This window comes from Bos indicus, chromosome 15, assembly GCF_029378745.1.
Source record: "Bos indicus isolate NIAB-ARS_2022 breed Sahiwal x Tharparkar chromosome 15, NIAB-ARS_B.indTharparkar_mat_pri_1.0, whole genome shotgun sequence".
Taxonomy (NCBI): domain Eukaryota; kingdom Metazoa; phylum Chordata; class Mammalia; order Artiodactyla; family Bovidae; genus Bos; species Bos indicus.
Window position 1 is genome coordinate 57800307 of NC_091774.1, and position 25304 is coordinate 57825610.

Sequence of the window (25304 nt, forward strand, 5' to 3'; positions counted from 1 at the left end):
GGTGATATTAACCCTGAAATTGGTAATAAAGTATTGTGTTAAACTACAGGCAGTCTAAGAGCACTGGACTGTGAAATTACTGAGGTTCAGATTCGTTCTCTGCCTCTTGCTAAAGATACCTATAATTTACTTAACTTCTCTGAGACTTTATTTTTTAATTTGTAAAATAAAGGATTTATGAAGATTATATTATATGACACAATGGTCTTTAAATCTCATCAATAAATGACAGAAGCTTTTTGTGAAGAGATATTTATACAAATCCTCAATAGTCGAAACAGATTAAAGCGAATTTCCTCTGAATGAAGAGAGAATAGCAACAGAGGTTTGGGAAGCCCAGTCCATTTTTCATATCCCTTTCTATCCTTGGCTCATCTTTTTGAACATAAATTTTGAAGAATATAATTTGAAAATATCAGAATAAATTAGGTATCAAGTGCCTACCACAGCATCTGACATAGTGTGGGTACTTCACAAGCACAGTCACAATGGTGTGGTAGCCATTGTGGTATTAACATTGAATCTTATTGTTATCATTATCCATGTACTTCTATACATACTGTGCATTTTGGACAGCATCTTCCACCATGTCCTTGCCCAAGAGGTCAGCCTGGATTTTGTATTTCAAATCCCAAGGGTACCATGGCAAAGTTTATCCTGGTGGGGTTTTTCCAACAATTGGATTAAGACCTTGCTGCAGAAAATCTAACAGGAGTGACCCAGTCCCTAAAGCAATAATTTTTAAACTTTAAACCACAATTCTCTTTCTTCAAGTAGAATCTTAAGCAGATTGAAGTAAATAGCATAGAAGCAAGCTGGCTTTCCAAATCCAACCCTCTTTTTCATCTTCATGAGGCTCCAGAGGCAACCTACATGGAGCACACACTGAAGCATTCTGCCTGACATTTTTATCTGGCTATGGTGGCTCTTCCAAGCCCCACTAAAGCTCCAAGTCCATGATTAATTACAACTGAGAGTTGGGTAGTGTTCACTGAGTCCTGTGAAATTCACTTTATCCTAGAGATAATTTTCATCTAACTCTTAAAATAATTACCCAGAAGTCTATAATATTTGCATACCAGGATATTTCTGAGTCATGTAATTTCAAGACTGCCCCTGGACTGGGTAAAGTATTGTTACTTCCTTCCCAAGTCTGATAAATGGACTGAAACTTGGACTCATTGCCTGTAAGTTATTGTTGTCTATAGGAGCAGAGTGTAATCGCTTGAATGCTTCATGTTTATAGACTCAGAGAAGTGAAGTGACTTAATAAAAGCCACACAGCTAATGCATTGTAGGGTGGAGACTAGAAATTACATCTCTTGAAACTCTAGGTAGGGCTAAATTAAATGATTTTACTCGTGTTCAGAGAACACAGCCCAGACGATATGGCAGGAAGGGCTCAGATACAATTACAGCAGGCAGCATAGGAGTTTAAATATTTATATAGATGGGATCATAGAATCATAGAAATGAGACTCTGTCTAAACAATGTCAGGAAGCACCAGTGCATGGGAGGTTCAACTCTGACAAATATGTAGATGTTTATAGGGGCTAGGAAGTCTAGGGCCCCCTTGGTCCAGTGGTTAAGAATCCTGCTGCCAAGCAGGGGACATGGGTTTGATCCCTGCTCCGGGGAGATTCCTCATGCTGTGAGGCAACTAAGCCCAAGCACCACAGCTACTGAGCCTGTGTGTCACAACTACTGAAGCTCGCATGCTCTAGAGCCTGTGCTCTGCTGAAAGAGAAGTTACAGTAATGAAAAGCCCACCCACTGCAACAAGAGAATAGCCCCGCCTGCCACAACTAGAGAAAGCCCACACGCAGCAGCGAAGATGCAGCACAACCAAAAAAAAAAAAAAAAAAAAAAACAAAAATAAATGAATAAATAACTTTGTAAAAACAAAGTTGAGACCATACAAAGACCCCCGATTCCCAGTACAGTTTCAAGGTAGTGAATATTTCACTTTTCTTAATGCATTGTAAATTGTTTACCAGTTGCTTAAATAAGAGCTCAAAAGCCCTTTGTCTGCTCATAATGTAGGTTGATCCAGAACTGGTGGTCACGACATAAAATCAAGCGGGGAATTCAAGATGCTTCCATCCCTCAGTGGGAAAATGATTGGAATCTGCAGCCCATGAATATTCACGGACTGATGGATGAGTACTTAGAAATGGGTATGGAACCTTCTGCAAAGCTATTTGACCTTCTTGATACTTTTTTCTACTTCATGCAGACTCTGATTCCAGAGAGAAAACCATCTTTCTCCTTTCCAACTCCAAGCTTTCTAAAACACATCTACACCTTTATCTCAGCAGAGCTGGAGAAGATATTAAGGCAGTGTCCTTGGAAGGCTTATGCATATTGCCCTGTCAACCATAACATTTGAGCAAAATGAAAGTATCTACCTTTTGAACAAATATTTTAAAGGAACAAAATAAAGCAAAACTCATTCCTACGTTAGGAAATGTATCATCCCATCCAAATAAAGCAGTAATTCTTTCTCACAGTAAATCTTTGCACAGATCAGTCTGAGTCTGGGCTTCTTCAATAAACTTATTTATATTATGAAAATAAGGATTGACTGTTAAGATTGCTGCATGTTGGTGTGTTGTGTTGTTTTAACGTTTGTTTTTGTTCTCTGGCCCTCAGTTTTCTCATCCAGAAAAACAGAGGACAAGATTAGGTCTCTTGCTTCTTTTCTAAGACTGAGCATTTTTCTTCAAGTCCTCTGACATTTTTCTTCCTTCATGATGTATCACATAGAGATGAAAGGCTCATAGAGCCTTTTACAGTCTATTGAGACCTGAGTTTGAATTCAGATTTTAACCTTTTTTTAGCTATCTACTCTTTAGCCAGATTAACTAACACCTATGAGCTTCAAGTTTTCTCAATTGTAAAATAGGATAAGCATACTTACTTTATAGGGTGTTGAAAGGATTAAAGGCAATCTATGTAAAGATGCCTAATATGACACAAAGAAGACAATAAATGAGACTGTTTATATTACTAATTTTCTAACTCTCTGCCTTTACAGTTTTGCAGTTTGGTTTTACTACCATCTTCGTTGCAGCTTTTCCTCTGGCCCCTCTTTTGGCTTTGTTAAACAATATCATCGAAATCAGGCTGGATGCATACAAATTTGTCACCCAGTGGCGGAGGCCTTTACCAGCCCGAGCAACCGACATAGGTAAGATTCAGGAACTACATGGGTTTTTGCATTGCTAAGGCCAAGTGGTGGCTTGATCTTACTTAGCACCATATGTGTTTCTATTGCTGGGGCTCCCTTCCAACCACAACAAAACTGTTTTCATTAACAAAAGAATGAAATGAGAGTAATTTTATTTATAACTCTTGACTGCATGTAAGTTCTTACTGAGCATTGCTATTTCATAAACTTGTTTGTAACTGTAAAGGATGTCATATATACCTTTCTAGGACTTATTTTTTCATATCATCGTTTTTTAAAGTTAATTTTAATCCTATTTGAAACATAAATTTTGACCAAAATCAATAGTCTGTTGATACGATATACAATTTCAAAGCCTGTTTGGTGTATCTATGTAATGCCAGATTGGTTGACATTTTCTACTTCTTAAGAAACCAGTGATTTCCAGATCTTGACATTAAACTAGCTTTACTTTTTAATATTTTTACATCAAAAATGTTTTTGACAAAGATAAAGGCAAAACTCATAGTGAATGCAGATATTTTGGGGTTCACACAATGAAGTACTACTATATTTTTATTGGTTTTAGTACTAATCAAGTTCTATATATAGGCTTTGAAGAATCTTAAGCAGCTATGCCATATCTCATTGTTAAAAATAAAAACCAATTCCAGCAATTTTCTAATTTTCAAATCTCTGTAGATGGGATCTTCCTCCTCTCTATAGAAAGTATTCAGTAGCTGTAATATCTGTAGTGAGATATATACCATCCTTAGAAAGTAAATAATGGACAGAGCTTGGTTCCAACATTGGCTTCTCTGGTGACTCAGACAGGAAAGATCTGTCTGCAGTGTGGGAGACCTGGGTTTGATCCCTGGGTCAGGAAGATCCTCTGGAGAAGAGATGGCTACCCACTCCAGTATTCTTGCCTGGAGAATTCCATGGACAGAGAAACCTGGTGGGTTATAGTCTACGGAGTCCCAAAGAGTCAGAGACAACTGAGCAACTAACCTTTCACAATACTTGGTTCCAGCATAACTAAAACATCTGTTCCAAGTTAAAGGTTGGAAAACTAGAGGATTTTATTTATTTTTTTTTATTTTTATTCACTGTCTTTTATCTTTCTCCTACTAGGTATCTGGTACGGAATTCTTGAAGGAATTGGTATATTGGCTGTGATCACTAATGCATTTGTAATTGCTATAACATCTGATTACATCCCACGTTTTGTCTATGAATACAAATATGGCCCCTGTGCAACTCATTTTGAATATAGTGAAAGGTAAGGTTGAACTTTACACATTTTATGTTTGTCATTAAACAGAACTTACTGGGCAGTTTTGTTCTGTGACCATTAAGGGTAATGTTTCTGATCATTGTGTTTCTATGTTTATTAGATGAAATCAACTGGGATAAAAAGCACAACAGGGTTTTACAGAAAATAATTTTAGAGTCTCTCTATGACTTTCTGTGTAAATTCATCACTGGCATTAAAATGGTAAAAACGTTATAATGTATTTAGAAGTCAGATTTAAAACCAGGAGAGACCTTAAAAATCATCCAGTAATTTTCTGTCTATGAAGTGAAGTGATATGAAAGTTGTTCAGTCTGTCCAACTCTTTGCAACCCCATGGACTATACAGTCCATGGAATTCTCCAGGCCAGAATACTGGAGTGGGTAGCTGTTTCCTTCTCCGAGGGATCTTCCCAACCCAGGGATCAAACCCAGGTATCCCACATTGCAGGCAGATTCTTTACCCTCTGAATCACAAGGGAAGCCCAAGAATACTGGTGTGGGTAGCCTATCCCTTCTCCAGCGGATCTGCCCAACCGAGGAATTGAATCGGGGTCTCCTGCATTGCAGGTGGATTCTTTACCAACTGACCTATCAGGAAATTGAGGCCCATAATAGTTAATCGGATCACTGAAGGGAATTAAACTAGTTTGTGAGGAGATGCAGAATATAAAGAAACTGTCAGCTATATAAAAGACTTTTCTAAAGGAATTTACTGCTAGAGATTTTAAGGATGCAGAAAAGGATACCCTAGATCTGCCTCCTTTTTCTTTTTCGTTAAAATTTAAATCAACACCTCCAGGGTTTCTCGAGCTCTGCACTACTGACACTGCAGAGCAGATAATTCTGTTTTTGAGGAGGAGGGGACATCCTGTGCATCTTACGATGTTTAGCAGCACCCATGACCTCTACCCAGTGGATGTCAAAAGCAACCTCGCTGCTCCCCGAGTTGTGACAACCACAGATGTCTCCAATCATCACAAAATGGTCACTGGGGAACAAAATTTCTCCTTTTATTAATGGGACCATTGCCTTAGGGGACATGGACTTTCCAGATCTTTCCTTCTTGAAAATGTGTGTTAGGGAAGAATGAAAGGCAGTGCTGCACTTGGCGACAGAGAGAAACTGGAGTTTTTAGCTAGAGGGTAGCTTTAGGCCTGAAAGTAGTGGTAAGTGGTTAGTAGTACTAGGAGAAGCTGCCTCTCCTCCCTTCAGGAGCAGCTCTGGGCTTGCATCTTATCTGGATACAGGACTTGTGCCCCAACAGGCCGAGTCCTGGTTAGGAAGACATCAGCTCTTAGTTCTGCTGATGAGCTAACTAATTTGTCTCAGAACATTGCAGTGCCTTTCTGAACACAAACAAACATCTCAATTTTTCAAAGAGAGGTAATAAAGACATGAGATTTTATTTTATATTTTAGAGTCTTGTCAAGAGATTTTTTTTTTTTTCCCAAGAGATTTTTGACTTGAAGTCAAACTCCCTAGACTTAAGTATTAACTTTGCTTCTTACTAAAAGGCACCTCATCAGTCTGGACCTTTGTTTCAGAAATGATGTCTGAGGTAACATTTTATGAACTGTAAAACACAAAACACTAAAAAAAAAAAAAAAGGTTTTAATGTTAGTAGTGAAAAATCACAAAGTCCCCTTTTTCTTAATTCAAAATGGTCTAGAAGCAGACTTTAAAGATTTGAAATACGGAGCACAATTCGCAGCCCTCTTCCTCACAGGCATTATTCGTTAGTGTCTTTACCGCCACCTAGTGGCAGGCGAGAATGAGACTGGCTGGGCACCAGCTGCTTTACATTCCAGTCCTGACTTTTCACTTAGTCAGCATATGAGCCCTTCTCCATAAGCAGTGACTAGGGATGCAGAATCATTTCAAGGAGACATGTGGTGGACTTATGTGATGTTGAAACCACACATTCTCAAGGGCTACCTGTATTTAATTTTCTCTGGATATGCTTAGCAGCTAAATTGGAGTACCGTCATTCAGATTGGAAATTTCCAGAGCAAGAGGGCAAAAGGACAAGGTGGCAGTGGAGAGGAGAATATTGGCAAGAGAGCAGCTGAAATGATAGATTATGAGGTCTAGGATGGACAGGGAGGGGAGAGAAGTCAGTGGGACCCTATAATTAATATTTGGAGGTTTAGAATAAGATAAATGGGCACTCAAATCCAAGCTCTAACAACACTATGTTCCAGACAGCTTCTCAGTCTGTGGCTTGCATGTCTTCTTCAGTGTTCATGAGGTCAATACTATTTTCATAATAATACTAAGATACTATTTGCTTTTTTTACCACATTGAAGTCTGCACATATGGTACAAAAGCACTGGTGGATAAAATTTTGGGGTAGCTTTGCATCACTCAAAGCAGTGGCACCAAAAACAAACTAGTAATGACTGTATTTCTCACTACAGTCACCATTTTTAACATGCCAGTACGAAATTTCAGATGGTTGAATACCATTACCGACGCAATGGGCGTGAGTTTGAGCAGACTGCAGGAGAAGTGGAAGACAGGGATGCCTGGCGCGCTGCAGTCCATGGGGTCGCAAAGAGCTGGACGCGACTTAGCAACTGAACAACAAAGACATTTCAAAATATCTTGGATGCAGCGTAATAATTATCAATTGTATCAAGCCTCTACCCTTGAATAAATGTCTTCTCAATATTCTATCTGACAAAACACGAAGTGTGCATGAAGCACACGTGCTATATCCTGAAGTGTGATGGGAGTGTCACAGAAGAGCACCTGTGTGATTGCTGGAGCTGCATACCAAACCAACATTTTTTTCAACAATTGCCAGACAAAGAACAATTACCAAAAAAACTATGAGTATTCAGACTTGGGTATTTAGCAAACACTCTTTTATAAAATGCACAAAACTAGCTTGTCATTTTAAGGAAAATAATCAAGAATGTTTGTGGGGCTTGAGAGTTTCCCAGTATTTATTTTTTCTGATAAAAATCAGTGGTGATATTAACAGTTGTGCTTTTTCATGGTCTTCAGTAAAAAATAAATCAATATATGGGATATCTGCATAAGCAGCGGTCCCCAAACTTTTGGGCACCAGGGGCCAGTTTTGTGGAAGACAGTTTTTCAAGACCTGGGAGAGGAGGGATGGTTTGGGGTGATTCAAGTGCATCACATTTATTGTGCACTTTATTTCCAATCTAGTGCTGCTGCCGATCTGACAGGTACCAGTCTGTGGCCCAGAGGTTGAGGACCCCTGATTTATCTTTTCATTTGGAAAAGATATTCTCCAAATGGCCCCTATTTGATATCACGGAATCGTGCTTGGATAAATGATGAATTCAGAGTACAAGATAGACCTGCTATGAAACAATTTATGTGAAAGTTCATTGAAACTTTAAGATTCCACATTGCAACAAAAACTTGAGACATTACCATAGGTAGGGCTTTGGTGGAATACCAAAGAAAAATACTAACATTTATCTGAAATATTAAAATAGTCTTCCTTTTTCCAACTAGTTAATCTGTATGAGGCCAGATTTTCTACTTAACCTTCAACAAAAACAACACATTGCAACAGATTTAATGCAGGTATCCCAAGATGACTCAAGTGGTAAAGAATCCACCTGCCAATGCAGGAGACCCAAGACACTTGGGTTCAGTCCCTGAGTCAGGAAGATCCACTGGAGGAGAAAATGGCAACCCACTCCAGAATTCTTGCCTGGAAAATCCCGAGGACAGAGGAGCCTGGTGGACTACAGTCCATGGGGTCGAAAGAGTTGGATACGATGGAGCACACATGAGTATCTTGTTGTTGCTCAGTCGCTCAGTCGTGTCTGACTCTTTGTAACCCTGTGGACTGCAGCACACCAAGGTTCCCTGTCCTTTACCATCTCCTGGAGCTTGCTCAAACTCATGTCCATTGAATCAGTGATGGCATCCAACCATCTTATCTTCTGTTGTCCCCTTCTCTTCTTGCTTTCAATCTTAGCTGTCTTCTATTAAGGCAGATATTAAGGTATTTTGCAAACATGTAAATCTGTGTCATCTCTCACTCCAATTTTTTCTTTTGGAACATATATTTTTCAAATGTGTTTTTATATTATTTGAATGGATTTGATAGTTATTTACAACGAGTTAACATAATATTTTCTAAATTTCTCTTTCAATTTCTAATGTGGTAAATATCAATTGATACGCATGCTTGCATGCTAAGTCACTTCAGTCGTGTCCAGCTCTGCAACCCCATGGACTGTAGCCTGCCAGGCTCTGCTGTCCGTGGGATTCTCCAGGGAAGAATACTGGAGTTGGTTGCTATGCCTTCCTCTAGGGGATATTCCCAACCCAGGGATCGAAACAGTGTCTCTTATCATTTTCTGCATTGGCAGATGGGCTCTTTACCACTAATTCTACCTGGTTGCCCTTATGCAAATAGCTCCTTGAGATCCTCAATGCCTATTTTAAATGTATAGGGTATCTGAAACCAGAAATTTTGAGAATTATAATACTAAAGAAAGTCATTTAGTTTCTGTAAATATTAGTTTTTTTAATCCACATGATGGAAATAATAAGCTTCTAAAGTTATTGTAAAATTTGACCCTGATTACAATTTAATACTGAACCATCAGGGTAGGGAATTTTGCCTATATTGTTTACTGTTGAATACCAAGTATCTAGAATTTTCTAACAAATTTTAGGTCCTCAAATATAAATTGAATAAGTTAATAAATCACAAATAAGCATTTTTATCAACTGGCTGCTTGATTATAATTATCCAAATACTGTAACATGTATATATATGTATATTTATAAAAGTATATTTATGTAATTTCAATGCATATGAAATAACCACAATGCTCACTGCATGAAAGAAAGTGAAAGTGAAGTGGCTCAGTCGTGTCCGACTCTTTGCAACTCCATGAACGGTAGCCTACCAGGCTCCGCCGTCCATGGGATTTTCCAGGCAAGAATACTGGAGTGGGCTGCCATTTCCTTCTCCAGGAGATCTTCCCAACCCAGGGATCGAACCCGGGTCTCCTGCTTTGCAGACAGACGCTTTACTGTCTGAGCCACCAGGGAAATCCACCCACTGCATAGTGAACATTTAACAAAATATAAGTCAAGTGATAGGGCAAGACAGAAACTATTGCAGGGAAATCACAGGCAAGAGTCAGTCTCATTAAGGTATAATCACAGGTATAGTGAGTCAGGGAATAGAATCAGAGAGCTGAGTTGCTCAGAGTTTATAAATAGAATGAATGGCATAACAGCACTTACTAAATCCCATCATTTGTAATGAAGGAGTTGGATTAGAAATTTATGAATCTGAGTCACATGATGCTTTCTTTTCTTTTCAGTTGTTTAACAGGATATGTCAACAATAGCCTATCCTTCTTTGACCTGAGTGAACTTGGCATAGGAAAATCTGGGTATTGCAGGTACTTAAAAATTATAGCTGTCTTTTCTTTTTGCTTTCACCATTCCATCTCCTCCATTCAACATGTTAATGGGAACACTGAAATTGTCATTTTGAAGTTTTGGCAAATAAAGAATATTTGGGATCTTCACATCTTGATCTCTATTCTCCAAACTCTGTTTTTGTGGATTTTAGGTACCGAGACTACAGAGGTCCTCCTTGGAGTTCCAAACCCTATGAATTCACCCTCCAGTACTGGCATATCCTCGCTGCTAGATTGGCCTTCATTATTGTGTTTGAGGTTAGTCACAGGCTGATAAAATTACTGTAGATAAACACTTTTCCAACTGATACATTAATTGTTTCTTTGAACTCAGTTTCTCACTGACTTCCAAAACTGGAGCTGACTATGTACCTGTAAAAGATTTAAATACAACGAAACCATGGTGACAAGTACAAAAAAGGCAAGGGCTGAATAATGTAAGTTAAAGAGTATTTATATCAGAAAACTAGGATAATCTCTAGGTCCACGGTGGACCTACATATTATCACTTAGTGAAGTAAGCCAGACAGAGAATGACAAATATATTCCACTTATTTGTGGAATGTAAAAAAGTGACACAAATAAATTTGTTTATAAAACAGAAACAAACTCACAGACAGAAGACAAATGTATGGTTACTAAAGGAGAAAGAGGGGGATAAATTAGGAGTTTGGGATTAACATATACGTATATACGTGAACTGTGAACTTCCAGATGTTCAAGCTTGTTTTAGAAAAGGCAGAGGAACCAGAGATCAAATTGCCAACATCCGCTGGATCATTGAAAAGCAAGAGAGTTCCAGAAAAACATCTAGTTCTGCTTTATTGACTATGCCAAAGCCTTTGACTGTGTGGATCACAATAAACTGGAAAATTCTGAAAGAATAGGGAATACCAGACTACCTGACCTGCCTTTTTTTTTTTTTTTCTGACCTGCCTTTTGAGAAACCTATATGCAGGTCAGGAAGCAACAGTTAGAACTGGACATGGAAAAACAGACTGGTTCCAAATAGGAAAAGGAGTTCGTCAAGGCTGTATATTGTCACCCTGCTTATTTAACTTCTATGCAGAGTACATCATGAGAAACGCTGGGCTGGAAGAAGCACAAGCTGGAGTCAAGATTGCCGGGAGAAATATGACATGACACCACCCTTAAGGCAGAAAGTGAAAAAGAACTAAAGAGCCTCTTAATGAAAGTGAAAGAGGAGAGTGAAAAAGTTGGCTTAAAGCTCAACATTCAGAAAACGAAGATCATGGCATCTGGTCCCATCACTTCATGGCAAATAGATGGGGAAACAGTGGAAACCGTGTCAGACTTTATCTTTTTGGGCTCCAAAATCACTGCAGATGGTGATTGCAGCCATGAAATTAAAAGATGCTTACTCCTTGGAAGAAGTTATGACCAACCTAGATAGCATATTGAAAAGCAGAGACACTACTTTGCCAACAAAGGTCCGTCTAGTCAAGGCTATGGTTTTTCCTGTGGTCATGTATGGATGTGAGAGTTGGACTGTGAAGAAAGCTGAATGCCAAAGAATTGATGCTTTTGAACTGTGGTGTTGGAGAAGACTTTTGAGAATCCCTTGGACTGCAAGGAGATCTAACCAGTCCATTCTAAAGGAGATCAGCCCTGGGTGTTCTTTGGAAGGAATGATGCTAAAGCTGAAACTCCAGTACTTTGGCCACCTCATGCGAAGAGTTGACTCATTGGAAAAGACTCTGATGCTGGGAGGGATTGGGGGCAGGAGGAGAAGGGGACGACAGAGGATGAGATGGCTGAATGGCATCACCAACTCGATGGACATGAGTTTGAGTGAACTCCGGGAGTTGGTGATGGACAGGGAGGCCTGGTGTGCTGCAATTCATGGGGTCGCAAAGAATTAGACACAACTGAGCAACTGAACTGAACTGATTACTATATATCAAATAGATGACAAAAAATGACCTACTATATAGCTTAGAAAACTATATTCAATATTTTATAATAACCTATAAGGTAAAAGAATCTGAAAAAATAGAGTATATGTATATATATATAAGTCAGTCACTTTGCTTTATACCTGAAGCTAACACAGCATTATAAATCAACTGTACTTCAACTTAGTTATGAGCACCATAGTAACCAAATTTGAAAAGGAAAGAATGATTTTCATAATCTAACAAAAGAACCCATATTTGTTCATCGGATGGAGAGATTATCTTCTGAACAATCAACTCTAATTATAGTTAATCATATGTATTTGTGAAAGTGAAAGTGAAGTCTCTCAGTCGTGTCTGACTGTTTGCAACCCCGTGGCCTGTGGCCCATCAGGCTCCTCCATCCATGGGATTCTCCAGGCAAGAATACTGGAGTGGGTTGCCATTTCCTTCTCCATGTGTATTTGTATAAGCATACAAATAATTCAGTAATTTATGCCTGAGAACACTTTTATAAAAATTGCACAGATTTTGATGATCAGAGTGATACAGTAATACTAGATTGTAGTCCTGTTAAGAAATTTAGAGAAGCTACAATATCATTGCCTTGCTTAAAATATAGCCAGCCTGATACAGTGAAGAACTTAATTAAATGCCTCAGTTACCAGCAACCTTCCATCATGGATCCATGACACCAATGATTCCCTCTTTTTTTTTTTTCTCTTTTCATTCCCTGCTACCCGCTCCCTCCATAAGCACCCACTCTGTCTTCTTCTGTGGAAGATGCTCCACATCTTGATTTGAATATATGTTTGTTTATAAATATATACGTGTGTGTGTGTGTGTGTGTAGTATTACTTTAAGTACTATTTTTCAGAATTACTTCAATGGTATTATGTAATAATTCATTTTATCCCTTGCCATTGTACTTTTTCAGATCTAGAGAGACATCTATCCATGAGATCTGTAATTTATTTTCTTTACTTATGATATTTCATCAAAATTAAATACCATACGTACCGTACGATAGGTACTTGCTGCTGCTGCTGCTAAGTCGCTTCAGTCGTGTCCGACTCTGTGCAACCCCAGAGATGGCAGCCCACCAGGCTCCCCCGTACCCGGGATTCTCCAGGCAAGAACACTGGAGCGGGTTGCCATTTCCTTCTCCAATGCATGAAAGTGAAAAGTGAAAGAGAAGTCGCTCAGTTGTGTCAGACTCTAGCGACCCCATGGACTGCAGCCTACCAGGCTCCTCCGTCCATGGGATTTTCTAGGCAAAAGTACTGGAGTGAGATGCCATTGCCTTCTAGACCTACAATAATTCTCTACCTCATTGTGTCTGTTATTAAGACTATAGGACATGTTATCTTATAAACACATTAAGGGTTTTTAAGGAGTATTTTACTCAGGTGTGGAATTGTTAGTTTGTATGGGTACTTGGTTTCATGTATAATAATACCGACAGAGTGCTCTTCAAAATTCTCCTGGATTTCCACCAGATTTTCATAGTATCTGATTTCTAATATTTTGCAGTTGTAAAAGAGTAAGGTAATATTTTGCTCTAACTTTTTTTGTTATAACCTGTTATAATGACACTGACCATCACTTTTAGTACTAGAAAGCCATTGAGGCTTCCTTTTTTTGTGTGTGTCTTATAACTTTGATCCATTTTGGATTGTTTTTCCAGTGTATTTGTTAACCAAATTTTATGATTTCCTTATCTATTTTATGTATTAATCTTCACCAGTTATATACATAGCAGATGTCATTTTTTGTCCACAACCTATTAGTCTTACCTGTAAACAGATAATGTTCAATTTTGATGTGGTCAAGCCCATAACTGTTTACCTTTCATGGTGTGTGCTTATTCTGCATAGCTTAGTTAAGACATTTTCCTTATCTCCAATTCAAAAAGGTATTCTACTACATTTTTACTATTAACTTTATAGTTTTACCTATCACATGTCTTTAAGATACCTGGAGTTCTTATAGGGTCTGAAAGAAAAAGTTATTTTTTTATTCTCCATATAGTAAAATAATTTTTGCACTGCAATTTACTGAATAATCTATTATCTATCCACTGACTTGTAAAACCATCTCTGTTATATTTCAAGTTCCTATATTATCACGGGTATATCTCTGACCTTAGTATTTTGAGTTATCACTCTGTAACTGGAACACTATTGCACTATATAAATGCAATATTTAAATATTTCATATCCAGCAAAGCAAGTGACCTTCCATTCCTGCCACATTTTCTCTTAATTTAAAAAATTATCATAGCTAGTTGGAATTATTAGTCATTCATATAAACTGTTTTTCAGGTTCCTTCAAATATTGAGCAAAGACTTTGGTTAGAATTACATTTGTAGAAATCAAATTCTGACTTATTTACAAAATCTCTGTTGTTTCATTAATGAATGTGGAATTTATTCAAATTGTTCTATTCCTTTAATAGATTTTTAAATATTCTTTTGCTTATTTTTCCCTTTTAATTTCTAGAAAATTTATAGATATTTTTTATTGCTGTTATGAATGCTATCTAAACTTCCCTTACATGATTTGCTTGATTTTTGCTGGAATACTAATAATGTTTTTAAGATGATCATACCTCCTTGTTTAAGTTCTAGTATTCTGTCTGGTAAATCTGGTGAATTGTCTTTTCAAGTGATAATACCAGTTGCAAATAACAACAGTTTTTGTCTTGAATTCCAAAGTTTCATTGCTTTTATTTGCCTTACTGTATAGCTGGAAACCAATAGGATGTTGAATAGCAGCAGTGTGAACAACCATGTCTTGTTTCCATCTTCAATGGAAACACTTCTGGTTTTTTAAAGTATATTATCTGCTGTAGGTTTTTTAAGGTAAACTCTATCACTTTAAGAAAATTGTCATCTGTTACTGGTTGTGAGAGTGCCTTGATAAATGGATATTAAAATCTAACTTAAAAAAGATTTCCTTTTTAGTATTAAGCCATCCTTGCATATCAATTTCTGAGAATCAGTTTGTAGGTTCATTTATTACCATTGTATACAACTTGGAGATCATGGCATCTGATCCCATCACTTCATGTGGAAACAGTGACAGATTGTATTTTTGGGGGCTCCAGAATCACTGGAGATGGTGACTGCAGCCATGAAATTAAAAGACGCTTCCTCTTTGGAAGAAAAGCTATGACAAACCTAGACAGCATATTAAAAAGCAGAGACATCACTTTGCAGGCAAAGGTCCATATAGTCAAAACTATGGTTTTGCCAGTAGTCATTTACAGATATGAGATTTGGACCATAAAGAAGCCTGAGTGCCAAAGAATTGATGCTTTAGAACTGTGGTGCTGGATAAGACTCTTGAGAGTCCCTTGGACTGCAAGGAGATCAAACCAGTCAATCCTAAAGGGAATTAACCCTGAATATTCATTGGAAGGACTGATGCTGAAGCTGAAGCTCCAATATTTTGGCTTTTTGAGAAGTGAAGAGCTGACTCACTGGAAAAGATCCTGATGATGGGAAAGACTGAGGGCAACAGAAGAAGGGGGCGACAGAGGATGAGATGGTTGGATGGCATCACCAACTCAATGGACATGAGTTTGAGCAAGCTCCAGGAAATGGTGAAGGACAGGAAAGCCTAGCATGCTGCAGTCCTGAGTCACAAAGAGTCAGACATGACAGAGTGACTGAACCACATAGGACTTGGAGCATATTCCTACTTACTAATTTAAATTGTAACAAATGTTTCTAATTTTTACTTCTGTGCTCTTGAGTCACATTGCTGCCTATTCTGTGAATATCAAGTATTTGGTCGGGAAAGAAACTCTTGATCTGCTTATCTATGGGAAAGTATGACTTGCATTTCTATGATTTACTATGCAGTGCTGTTTCCCTGGACACGTACAGCAAGCCCAGTTAAAAGTACCTTTTTCCTTTCCACATAGAGATTAAGTCCTAAGTCCTTCAAGTGAATGGGTTCTTTTCTACAGATCATCCTAACTCTATCAATCAGATTTTTTTTTTTAATCAATGTGACTCAAGAGCACAGAAGTAAAAATTAGAAACATTTGTTACAATTTAAATTAGTGAATGGGTTCTTTTCTACAGATCATCCTAACTCCATCAATCAGATTTTTTTTAATGAGAAATTAAAAGACCTATTATTCATGGGAAAAGAAAAAAGATTCATTTATAATAGTTGAAGTTACTATTTAAGCAGTGCTTATACTGTACCAGGCACCCCTTTGAACTTTTCACATACATTTGCTCTTTTAATTCTTATACCAACCTTTAAAAGATACCAATATTAGCATCATTTTAGAGCTGAGACATAGAGAACATAAGTGATTTGTATAAGGTTACACAGCTAAGAGTGTTGGAGTGAGATTCAAACACACGCAATTTCATTCAGCATCTGTACTTTTAATCACAGGCATATTACCCTTTAATTTTTGTTCCTGCTTTTTTTAATGCAATACTTTTATCAGTTTATTTTAGTATAATATATTTTATCATAGAATAAATGTTGATAAAGATAAGATATTTTAGAGCAGTTATAATAATATATGATTTTAATAGAGTAGAAATTCTGAAAAATGTGTATGCTGGGGGTTGAGTCCAAATTCAGCTTCACAGCTTCACTGTATTCTGTGTGGTTCATACACTGTGTCTTATAACATCTTATAAAGCAGGAATTTTCCCTGCGTATGGTCTTTCTTATCCATGTATGACAATGCATATCATAGCAGTATTGCATAGCATATAAGGGTTTTATGGGTGTGCATGTCAGATTCATTCAGTGTTTGTAAAGTGACATCAACACGTTTTTGTTGTAATACTTATTAGATGGAAGGCAATAAATGTATCCCCAATATAGTTTTGGGATATCTCCAAAATATTCCCAAAATATTCTAGATGGTACATACCGAGTTCTGATGCTTGAATGTAAGGCAAACACAGCATTGTTCATTACTATTTTGTTTTATAATTAGCATTTCAGAATCGTTGAAAATGTACTTTCTCCTCTTAAACTTTCAGCACCTTGTTTTTGGGATCAAGTCTTTCATCGCATACCTGATTCCGGATGTACCAAAGAACCTATATGACCGAATAAGACGGGAGAAGTACTTAGTCCAAGAAATGATGTACGAGGCTGAACTAGAACACTTGCAACAGCAGCGGAGAAAAAGTGGTCACCCTGTTCACCATGAATGGCCTTAGTGGATCTGTTGCCCAGTGGGGGCAATACCGTTAGTGGCAAATTATAATTCTAGGTGGGATCTAAGAGGAAGGCATACCTGGCAAACCACATGTATAATATGATACTTGGAAATACATCATAGCCATCTCTGGATTTGAAATATCCAGTCGTCTAGGGAAGAAGAAAAATGGCTCATGACCTTAAAAAATGGTTAGATTGAGAGTGCAGGAAGCCAGGGTCTAATTCTCAGAACCAGCCTCAGGGAGTTGTGTGTTTGGAAACCTCCACCTTCCATCAACACAGTATACGAGGGAGGGTGATGATGAGGTTTCTAATGACAGATTTCCATGTAAATGTACACAAGTCAGGCATGACTTAAAGTATCATGTGGTCCTCATGTGCACACTAATCTGACTTTGGAACCTTAGGTTGAGTTGAGCTACTTACCAAGAAATGACAAATTAGTTATTGCCTTTGCTGCCAGAACTCTGCGTCCCTTCAAGTTACTGTTTTATAAGAATTTCCTTTGTTTCCTGCTGGGATTTTTGGATCTCTGTCACAGGAAATTCATGTTGTTTTTCACTGACTATGCAGTTGAAGAGTTGCACAACTTCAGTAGTCAAACCAAAAATCTAAGACTCCAAAAAGAATACCATTCATTGAAATAATACTCTATTGCATTGGCTGCATTCCAATCTGTTTTATCACTAGCAGATTCACTTTCACTGCCTTTTTTTCTCCTTTACTAAAGGCCAATGGAGTCATATTGTTATAAAATATGGATGCTCATTCTCATATCATTTAGAAGATAATGAATCCATATTTTACTGTGGAAGGCTGTTTTCTAGTATACTTAATTTCCACCTCCCTGATTTATTACAGTTCTCACAGAATAACTTGAAATGCTGTAAATATATTGATTTTCCTTGTACCTTTGCACCTTGCAATATGGAACCCAAGTTATTAATACAATTCATGCAGCTCTGAGACCAGTTACACAATATTCCACTGTAGCTTGTTTATTCAGGAAAACAGAAGCCAGATGCTTTGCAACATGTAAGCTTTTCCAACAATGTGCACTCTTGCTCGTGAGCTGATGAAAACAATGCATGAATATAAATTTATATTATTTGTAAAAGAACACATTTTTTTGAGTTTTACTTTCTCTTCATCACTGAAGGGAGTTTTCTGTTATTTCTTTGGTAGATTGATTTGGTTTATTTTTGAAAACTCACTAGAAACAAAGTCAAATTAATTGTGAAAGACATTGTTTTTGCTTGTTGTGGAGTTGCTGTTTCTCTGAACTCTGTGAGCATGAATGTTCACAGACTGTGTTGAGGAGGCATTCAAACAAAGTCTGGTGGAGGCATAAACTATGGGGGCAGGATGGGAAGAAAGAGAAGAGTTGAATTAAGAAAATATATAGTAGAAATCAAGACACTTTTTCTTGCAAAACAAAACTAATCTCAATTTTCTTCTTCTGGGAATGGGATTAGGCATGCATAGTCGTGGTGGTGGTGGTTCAGTTGCTAAGTCATGCCCATTTTTTTGAGACCCCATGGACTGTAGCCTGCCAGGCTCCTCTGTCCATGGGATTCTCCAGGCAAGAATATTGGAGGGTTTGCCATTTCCTTCTCCATGGGATCTTCCCGACCCAGGGATCGAACCCAAATCTCGTACATTGACAAGCAGACTCTTTACCACTGAGCCACTAGAGAAGCCCATATGTAATCATGCATTCATACACATATGTGGTTGTTTTGTGTGCCGTTTAAAGCTACAGTTATTTCCAAAATTTATAAAGACCTGTGGAAATAAAACTACTTTGTATATATGCAAGGGTTTCTCTAGCAAGAAAAATCATAAAGTTTCTCTTCACTATTTAAAAAATTTTAACAATGAAGTGTTTTTTGTTTTGTTTTATTTTAGTTTTCCTTCTTTCTCTCCAGAGATAAACAAATCACAGTGGTTGGTTGATTTTTGTCAAAAATACTTACTTCCCTACCTGCCCTCTTATTCTGAGCAAGAGGAAGAACTTCAGACTCTAAATGTCCCTCCCATTCCCTTGTCTCAAGGAATTCTTCCATTCAGATTCCAGAATCTTCCTCAGATTCCAGAGAGGTTTTGTTTCTGCCACCTGCCTATTCACAGTAACTAACTGTACTAATTTCACAAAGAAACTTTAAATACTTCCATTTTGTAGCATCTGCATTTCCTTTTCTTTGTTTGTTAAATATATACTCATGCCTGAGGATAAATACTCTCTATGCCTATTGAAGACATAAAAGAACCTGACATTTATGTCCTTTTGCAATTAGGGACACAAGGCAAAACCATTTGCCTTATAGTAAAGAATACAGATAGCCCTTGAGAATTTGTCTCTTTCTGAGTTATTTTTATATAACCATATAAAATCATATTGATTACCTAGCAGGAATAAATGAAAAGAAAAAGGTATTTTTAATAAAAATTATGATACATTGATTTAGGAAATGCCTTCTCTGATATTTTTGAAATCGATGGAAAAACAGAGAAACAATGAAAAACATTATCTGAAATTCTCCTTTTGTGAAGCAATGCAGTAGAATCTAGTTATATCTTCCATCATCGTTGACAGCAAAATATTGACAGCCCCTCACAGTATATCAGTTTTAGACAACTCAGCTTTAGTTGAGAGAAATATTTTATATCATGGTTTTCGTATGAATACGAATTATTTCTCAAAGATTTATATAACACACTATTCTCAGGAATTCTGTATTACATGAATGCTGCTTATATATTTTCTTATTCTAAATTGTTGTCTTTTCAAGCAGATAACTAATATATACATGTATGTGCATGCTCTCAGCCTTGACAAGTTGCGCCAGGCTGTAGCATTTTCATTGTACAGTGTGTGGAAAATCGCTCTAGGTTATAGCTGAAATTGTTTGCAGTTGTCTGAGTCCGTGCACGCACTTTGAGATAAAATGTGCCTGAGTGACTGCATGAGGAGATACAACTTCTGAATGCTGCATATTCTTCCAAAATGACTCTTAGCACAATCTGTTGTAGAATGCGATGAAAAGGAATCTTTTTCACTCAATAAATTTTCATGTGAGATGGTATTTTTTCTATAATATGCATGTTAATTTAATCCTGTTTGTTTTCTAAATTTGATGCTGGGATTTGTTGAGTGTGTATGGGAAGAGGGGATTACACGTTCTTTAGTTCTCCAAGGCAAGAGTTTCCTTTTCTTTGGGCCCTTCTCCACACTTGAAAAGTTTTGACTCTTTGTCTTCCAATAAACTATCATCATCAAGGCATTTCCTCATATGGTATGCAGATGGAGTACCACATTGATCCTAATAGTGCTTTGTGTTAGCAAAGATGGGAGGAGCTTGATCTTGTCACGTAGAAGCATTTTCTTTCTTTCCTTTTTTGACACTTGCACTGACTCTATCAGTTGCCATTAAAATCTCCTTAGAACAGGAAGTTTAGCAGAGATTATAATTCATGCCAACGAAGGAGGACAAATTGAACCTGCTGTCAACAAGAAGCCACCAAATGGCCCATTTTTTTCTCAATTTGATGGGGCAAATTGAAAATCCAGGTTGTGCAAAGAGTTGCTTAACTGATAAGGCTGAATTGATTAGTCTATCAGTTGGTAACAGGGAGATAAGCCCAGAGTATGATGTGTTTGTGTATATGTGTGTGTGTGTGTGTGTGTGAGAGAGAGAGAGTGGGTGCATCAACACACAGGACTAGGAATTCATTTTATTCTGTAAAAAACAGTGAGCACTTACTCTCTGTGAGATATGCCTAACTCAATCCTGTTACATTCATCCGATATTTTTATTTTCCCCCAAATCTCAGTATTATAACAAGCTCTGAAAACAATTGTAAGTTTTATCCAGAGCATCAGTGAACCTCTCATATCCTTCCTGTTATCCTCAGTAGCTGAAAAGAAAACATTTTAGGAGTGACTTAGAAAACCCAGCTTCTAGTGGAAAGGAGGGCATTCCCATATAGACATTTCTATTCAAAATGAAATGTGTCAACAAAACATAGTCTGAAGACTGATTTGACTTGCGCTTGAATCACTAATCAGTGTAGGTTCTCGCTAGCTAGGATTCACATACTTGTAGTGGTGTTAAGGTACCTTCAAGAGTGCTTGTCAGCTGTGTTCATCTCGGAAACGACACCCATGACCACATTAAATGGCTTTCTTTCTAGAGAACACAGATATTAGAGTCACTGCATCCTAGCCACATCCACAAGACATGTTTTCAGGAAAGTAAGATGACAGCAGGCAGATTGGGAGAAGAGACTCATATCTGAGACCAGATCCAATTTCTTAGACCATCACATTAAGGAAAAGACATCTATACCTCCTGCCTTATACTTTATGATGGTATCAACGTGTGCTCCTTGAGGAGCACATTCTTCTTGAGGGAAAAAAAAAGCAACTGTTCCATGTATCAGTTCAGTTCAGTCACTGAGTCGTGTCCAACTCTTTGAGACCCCATGAATAGCAGCACACCAGGCCTCCCTGTCCATCACCAACTCCTGGAGTTCACTCAGACTTATGTCCATCGAGTTGGTGATGCCATCCAGCCATCTCATCCTCTGTCGTCCCCTTCTCCTCCTGCCCCTAATCCCTCCCAGCATCAGGGTCTTTTCCAATGAGTCAACTCTTCGCATGAGGTGGCCAAAGTATTGAAGTTTCAGCTTTAGCATCAGTTCCATGTATAACTATCCCCAGAGTGGGAGCCTTGTACAGTAGACAGGACAGTCAGCTAGGTGGGTTCAGCTTCACATCTTTCCCTGAGAAGGAAGGTGATGATACTTTCATACATATGCTGTCATTGACTTATTCAGGGTATTTGTTCGCTCTCAGTTCTCTCTCTGTGGGAAAAGCATTATCTTTGCTCTGTTTTTCAGAAAACAAACATTTCCTAAAGTTATTAGCTGAAAACAAAACTTAATGAGATCCATTTCGATGATTCCCCACGAAAATGATTGTCATGTGGATAGCTAACCCCCCTGTGGTATTTAAGCTGCCTGCAAATTTTTATAATTATTTTGTCAATACCCCTCAATGCTGCCAGGTAAACACTTCAGACCAAATTTAATATCTTTTCTAACAAAAATATGAGCAGATTGTCTCACTGATTTTGACATATTATACTTTTTTTGGATGCTGTTCTGTAAGTGAGAGAAGGGAGAATTGAATGATCAGTAAACTTTGATAGCAAAGATAATTATGGAAGCAGTGTTCTGAGAATGGTGAGCACGGGCACAATGGGACTTTCCTACAAAACCAAAAATGGCTATTTTGCAGATCCTGATTCAGTATCTGCTGTCAGAACACCCTGCCTTCTTTCTGACTGAAAAACAATTTCAGTTTAGTTCATCTTTTAATATGAAGAAGAAATGGAGGGTTTATGGTCTTGTTTTCCTTTTTTTTTCTTTTCTATTTTAAGACATGAAGCTAAATCTAGTAAGCTTAGATTTCAGTGACAACTCTAGTTAAAGAATAATCATCTCAGTTTTCAATGTTGAAGATGAAAATGCACTTAAGTGCAAAATCTTATCTTCCTGGAATGGTGGTTGGCCTCTATAGTGTAATTTTCAAGTAGGAAAGAATTATTAGTGTCCTGTAATTGGGGGGATTTGGGGATGGCCAGAAGAGAAAGACTGGATTTCTCCACACATTTTTGTTCTCAATATGAGAGTTGCATTGCAGCCATATATTTAACCTGATGATTATAAATATCAATTTTTTTTCTTTTTACTTTCAACTTTTGCTCTGAAAATGCAAAAAAATCTTAAAGTATGAATCTTAACAATGGTGATTATTAATCTTTAAACATTCCAAACTTTCATAAGAAATTTTAAAGCCAATTAAGGAATTCTTTGTTCTGTTGAGATAGAATAAGTTTTTTAGATGGTATCTTCCCAAAGATACCGTTACTGAAAGAAGGTCGACATTATTGAAGAAAGTGAACAATAAAGATTCATAAGTTTTTATAATGTAGATTCTGAATCGGTCAACAACATTGTCTGATTGCTCAGTTCTCTACAAATTCTGCCTGACTGTATTATACTGCTACAAATAAGCAATTTGGGGATTGCTTATTTATTTTCTTACACGGCGGTTACATTGGCATGAAAGCAATACACTACATGAAATTTATTCTTAGCTTTTCAAATGTGTTGAAGCAGACTCTATAATTGGGAACCGTGTGTTGTGAATACCTGAGTATACACTTGCTTTAAGATTTTTAAAAAAGAGATGAATTGTTGCTTATAGAAATTCCTGAGGACAAATAAGCCATGTCCAGAAATGCTACCATCATTATATTTGCTTTTCTTTTATTTACAGTAACCAATTTTATTGTCATAAAATCCCCTTAATGTTTATTTCTCTGTCTGTATGTGTGTGTGTATGTGTATATGTAGCCCTGGGTAGCCCAGCTGTTACAAGCACTATCCAAAACACTGAAAAAGAAGTCATGTTTTATAACAGTATGTCAGATCTTATTTTGACATATGTTTGCTTGCTCACTTGGTTGACCTCCCATACTATGTTGTTTAAATAGAAGATTTTAGAGAAGATAACTATTTTCATCCCACTCCTGACCCTAGTCAGTCAGTCAGTCAGTCAGATCAGTTGCTCAGTCGTATCCGACTCTTTGTGACCCCATGAACTGCAGCAAGCCAGGCCTCCCTGTCCATCACCAACTCCTGGAGTCCACCCAGACCCATGTCCATTAAGTGGGTGATGCCAAACAATTTCATCCTCTGTCGTCCCCTTCTCCTCCTGCCCTCAATCTTTCCCAGCATCAGGGTCTTTTCAAATGAGTCAGCTCTTCGTGTCAGGTGGCCAAAATATTGGAGTTTCAGCTTCAACATCAGTACTTCCAATGAACACCCAGGACTGATCTCCTTTAGGATGGATTGGTTGGATCTCCTTGCAGTCCAAGGGACTCTCAAGAGTCTGCTCCAACACCACGGTTCAAAAGCATCAAATCTTCCACACTCAGCTTTCTTTATAGTCCAACTTTCACATCCATACATGACCACTGGAAAAACCATAGCCTTCACTAGATGGACCTTTGTTGGCAAAATGATGTCTCTGCTTTTTAATATGCTGTCTAGGTTGGTCATAACTTTCCTTCCAAGGAGCAAGCATCTTTTAATTTCATGGCTGCAAATCACCATCTCCAGTGATTTTGGAGACCAGAAAAATAAAGTTAGCCACTGTTTCCACTGTTTCCCCATCTATTTGCCACGAAGTGATGGAACTGGATGGCATGATCTTAGTTTTCTGAATGTTGAGCTTTAAGCCAACTTTTTCACTCTCCTCTTTCACTTTCATCAAGAGGCTCTTTAGTTCCTCTTCACTTTCTGCCATAAGGCTGGTGTCATCTGCATATCTGAGGTTATTGATATTTCTCCCGGCAATCTTGATTCCAGCTTGTGCTTCTTCCAGCCCAGCGTTTTTCATGATGTACTCTGCATATAAGTTAAATAAGCAGGGTGACAATATACAGCCTTGACGTACTCCTTTTCCTATTTGGAACCAGTCTGTTGTTCCATGTCCAGTTCTAATTGTTGCTTCCTAACCTGTATACAGGTTTCTCAAGAGGCAGGTCAAGTGGTCTGGTATGCCTATCTCTTTCAGAATTTTCCACAGTTTATTGTGATCCACACAGTCAAAGGCTTTGGCATAGTCAATAAAGCAGAAATAGATGTTTTTCTGGAACTCTTGCTTTTTCGATGATCCAGCGGATGTTGGCAATTTCATCTCGGGTTCCTCTGCCTTTTCTAAAACCAGCTTGAACATCTGGAAGTTTGAATGAACTTCAATCTGCACTTATATTTAGAAGATATAATTAAAATAATTATATATTTTCATTATGTATATCTATTCTTATTCTATAGGCATTTTCCCCCTAAAATTAGTTATACAAATGGCATTAAATTGAGTGGTATTCCAAGGCTCTATCAAAAAGCTACGTACACTTTTGGAAATATAAAAATATCATCTTAAATTTCCTGTTGATGTACAGAAGCATTATTATTAACCAACAGTTTCCATTATAGAGTAGGATTATTTTTCTAATTTGTCATTAGAGTCCAATAAGAAAGGCCACTGATATCCTGAAATCCCATGTGAAGGCCATTTTGTATTAAGTAGCCAAATATTTATAACCTTATGTCTGTCTTGTGAAGATAACTTTATATTTCAAATACCAAAGGTACAGTAAAAGAAAAGTGGGCTTATGAGTGTTTGTTACTCATATAAGTGTTTGC

The 25304-nt window shown here is 37.6% G+C and overlaps 1 protein-coding gene across 1 annotated transcript in view; it reads left to right on the forward strand.

The window, feature by feature from the left end:
• ANO3 (anoctamin 3) overlaps positions 1–20122 on the forward strand; it is a 447078-nt gene extending 426956 nt beyond the window's left edge. The window contains exons 23-28 of the mRNA XM_070803970.1: positions 2045–2178; positions 3039–3191; positions 4305–4452; positions 9799–9879; positions 10053–10158; positions 16841–20122. Coding sequence (XP_070660071.1) covers positions 2045–2178; positions 3039–3191; positions 4305–4452; positions 9799–9879; positions 10053–10158; positions 16841–17023 — 805 coding nt within the window. The 3' untranslated portion in view covers positions 17024–20122. The remainder of the gene's footprint in view (positions 1–2044; positions 2179–3038; positions 3192–4304; positions 4453–9798; positions 9880–10052; positions 10159–16840) is intronic.
• Positions 20123–25304: the final 5182 nt, after the last annotated feature.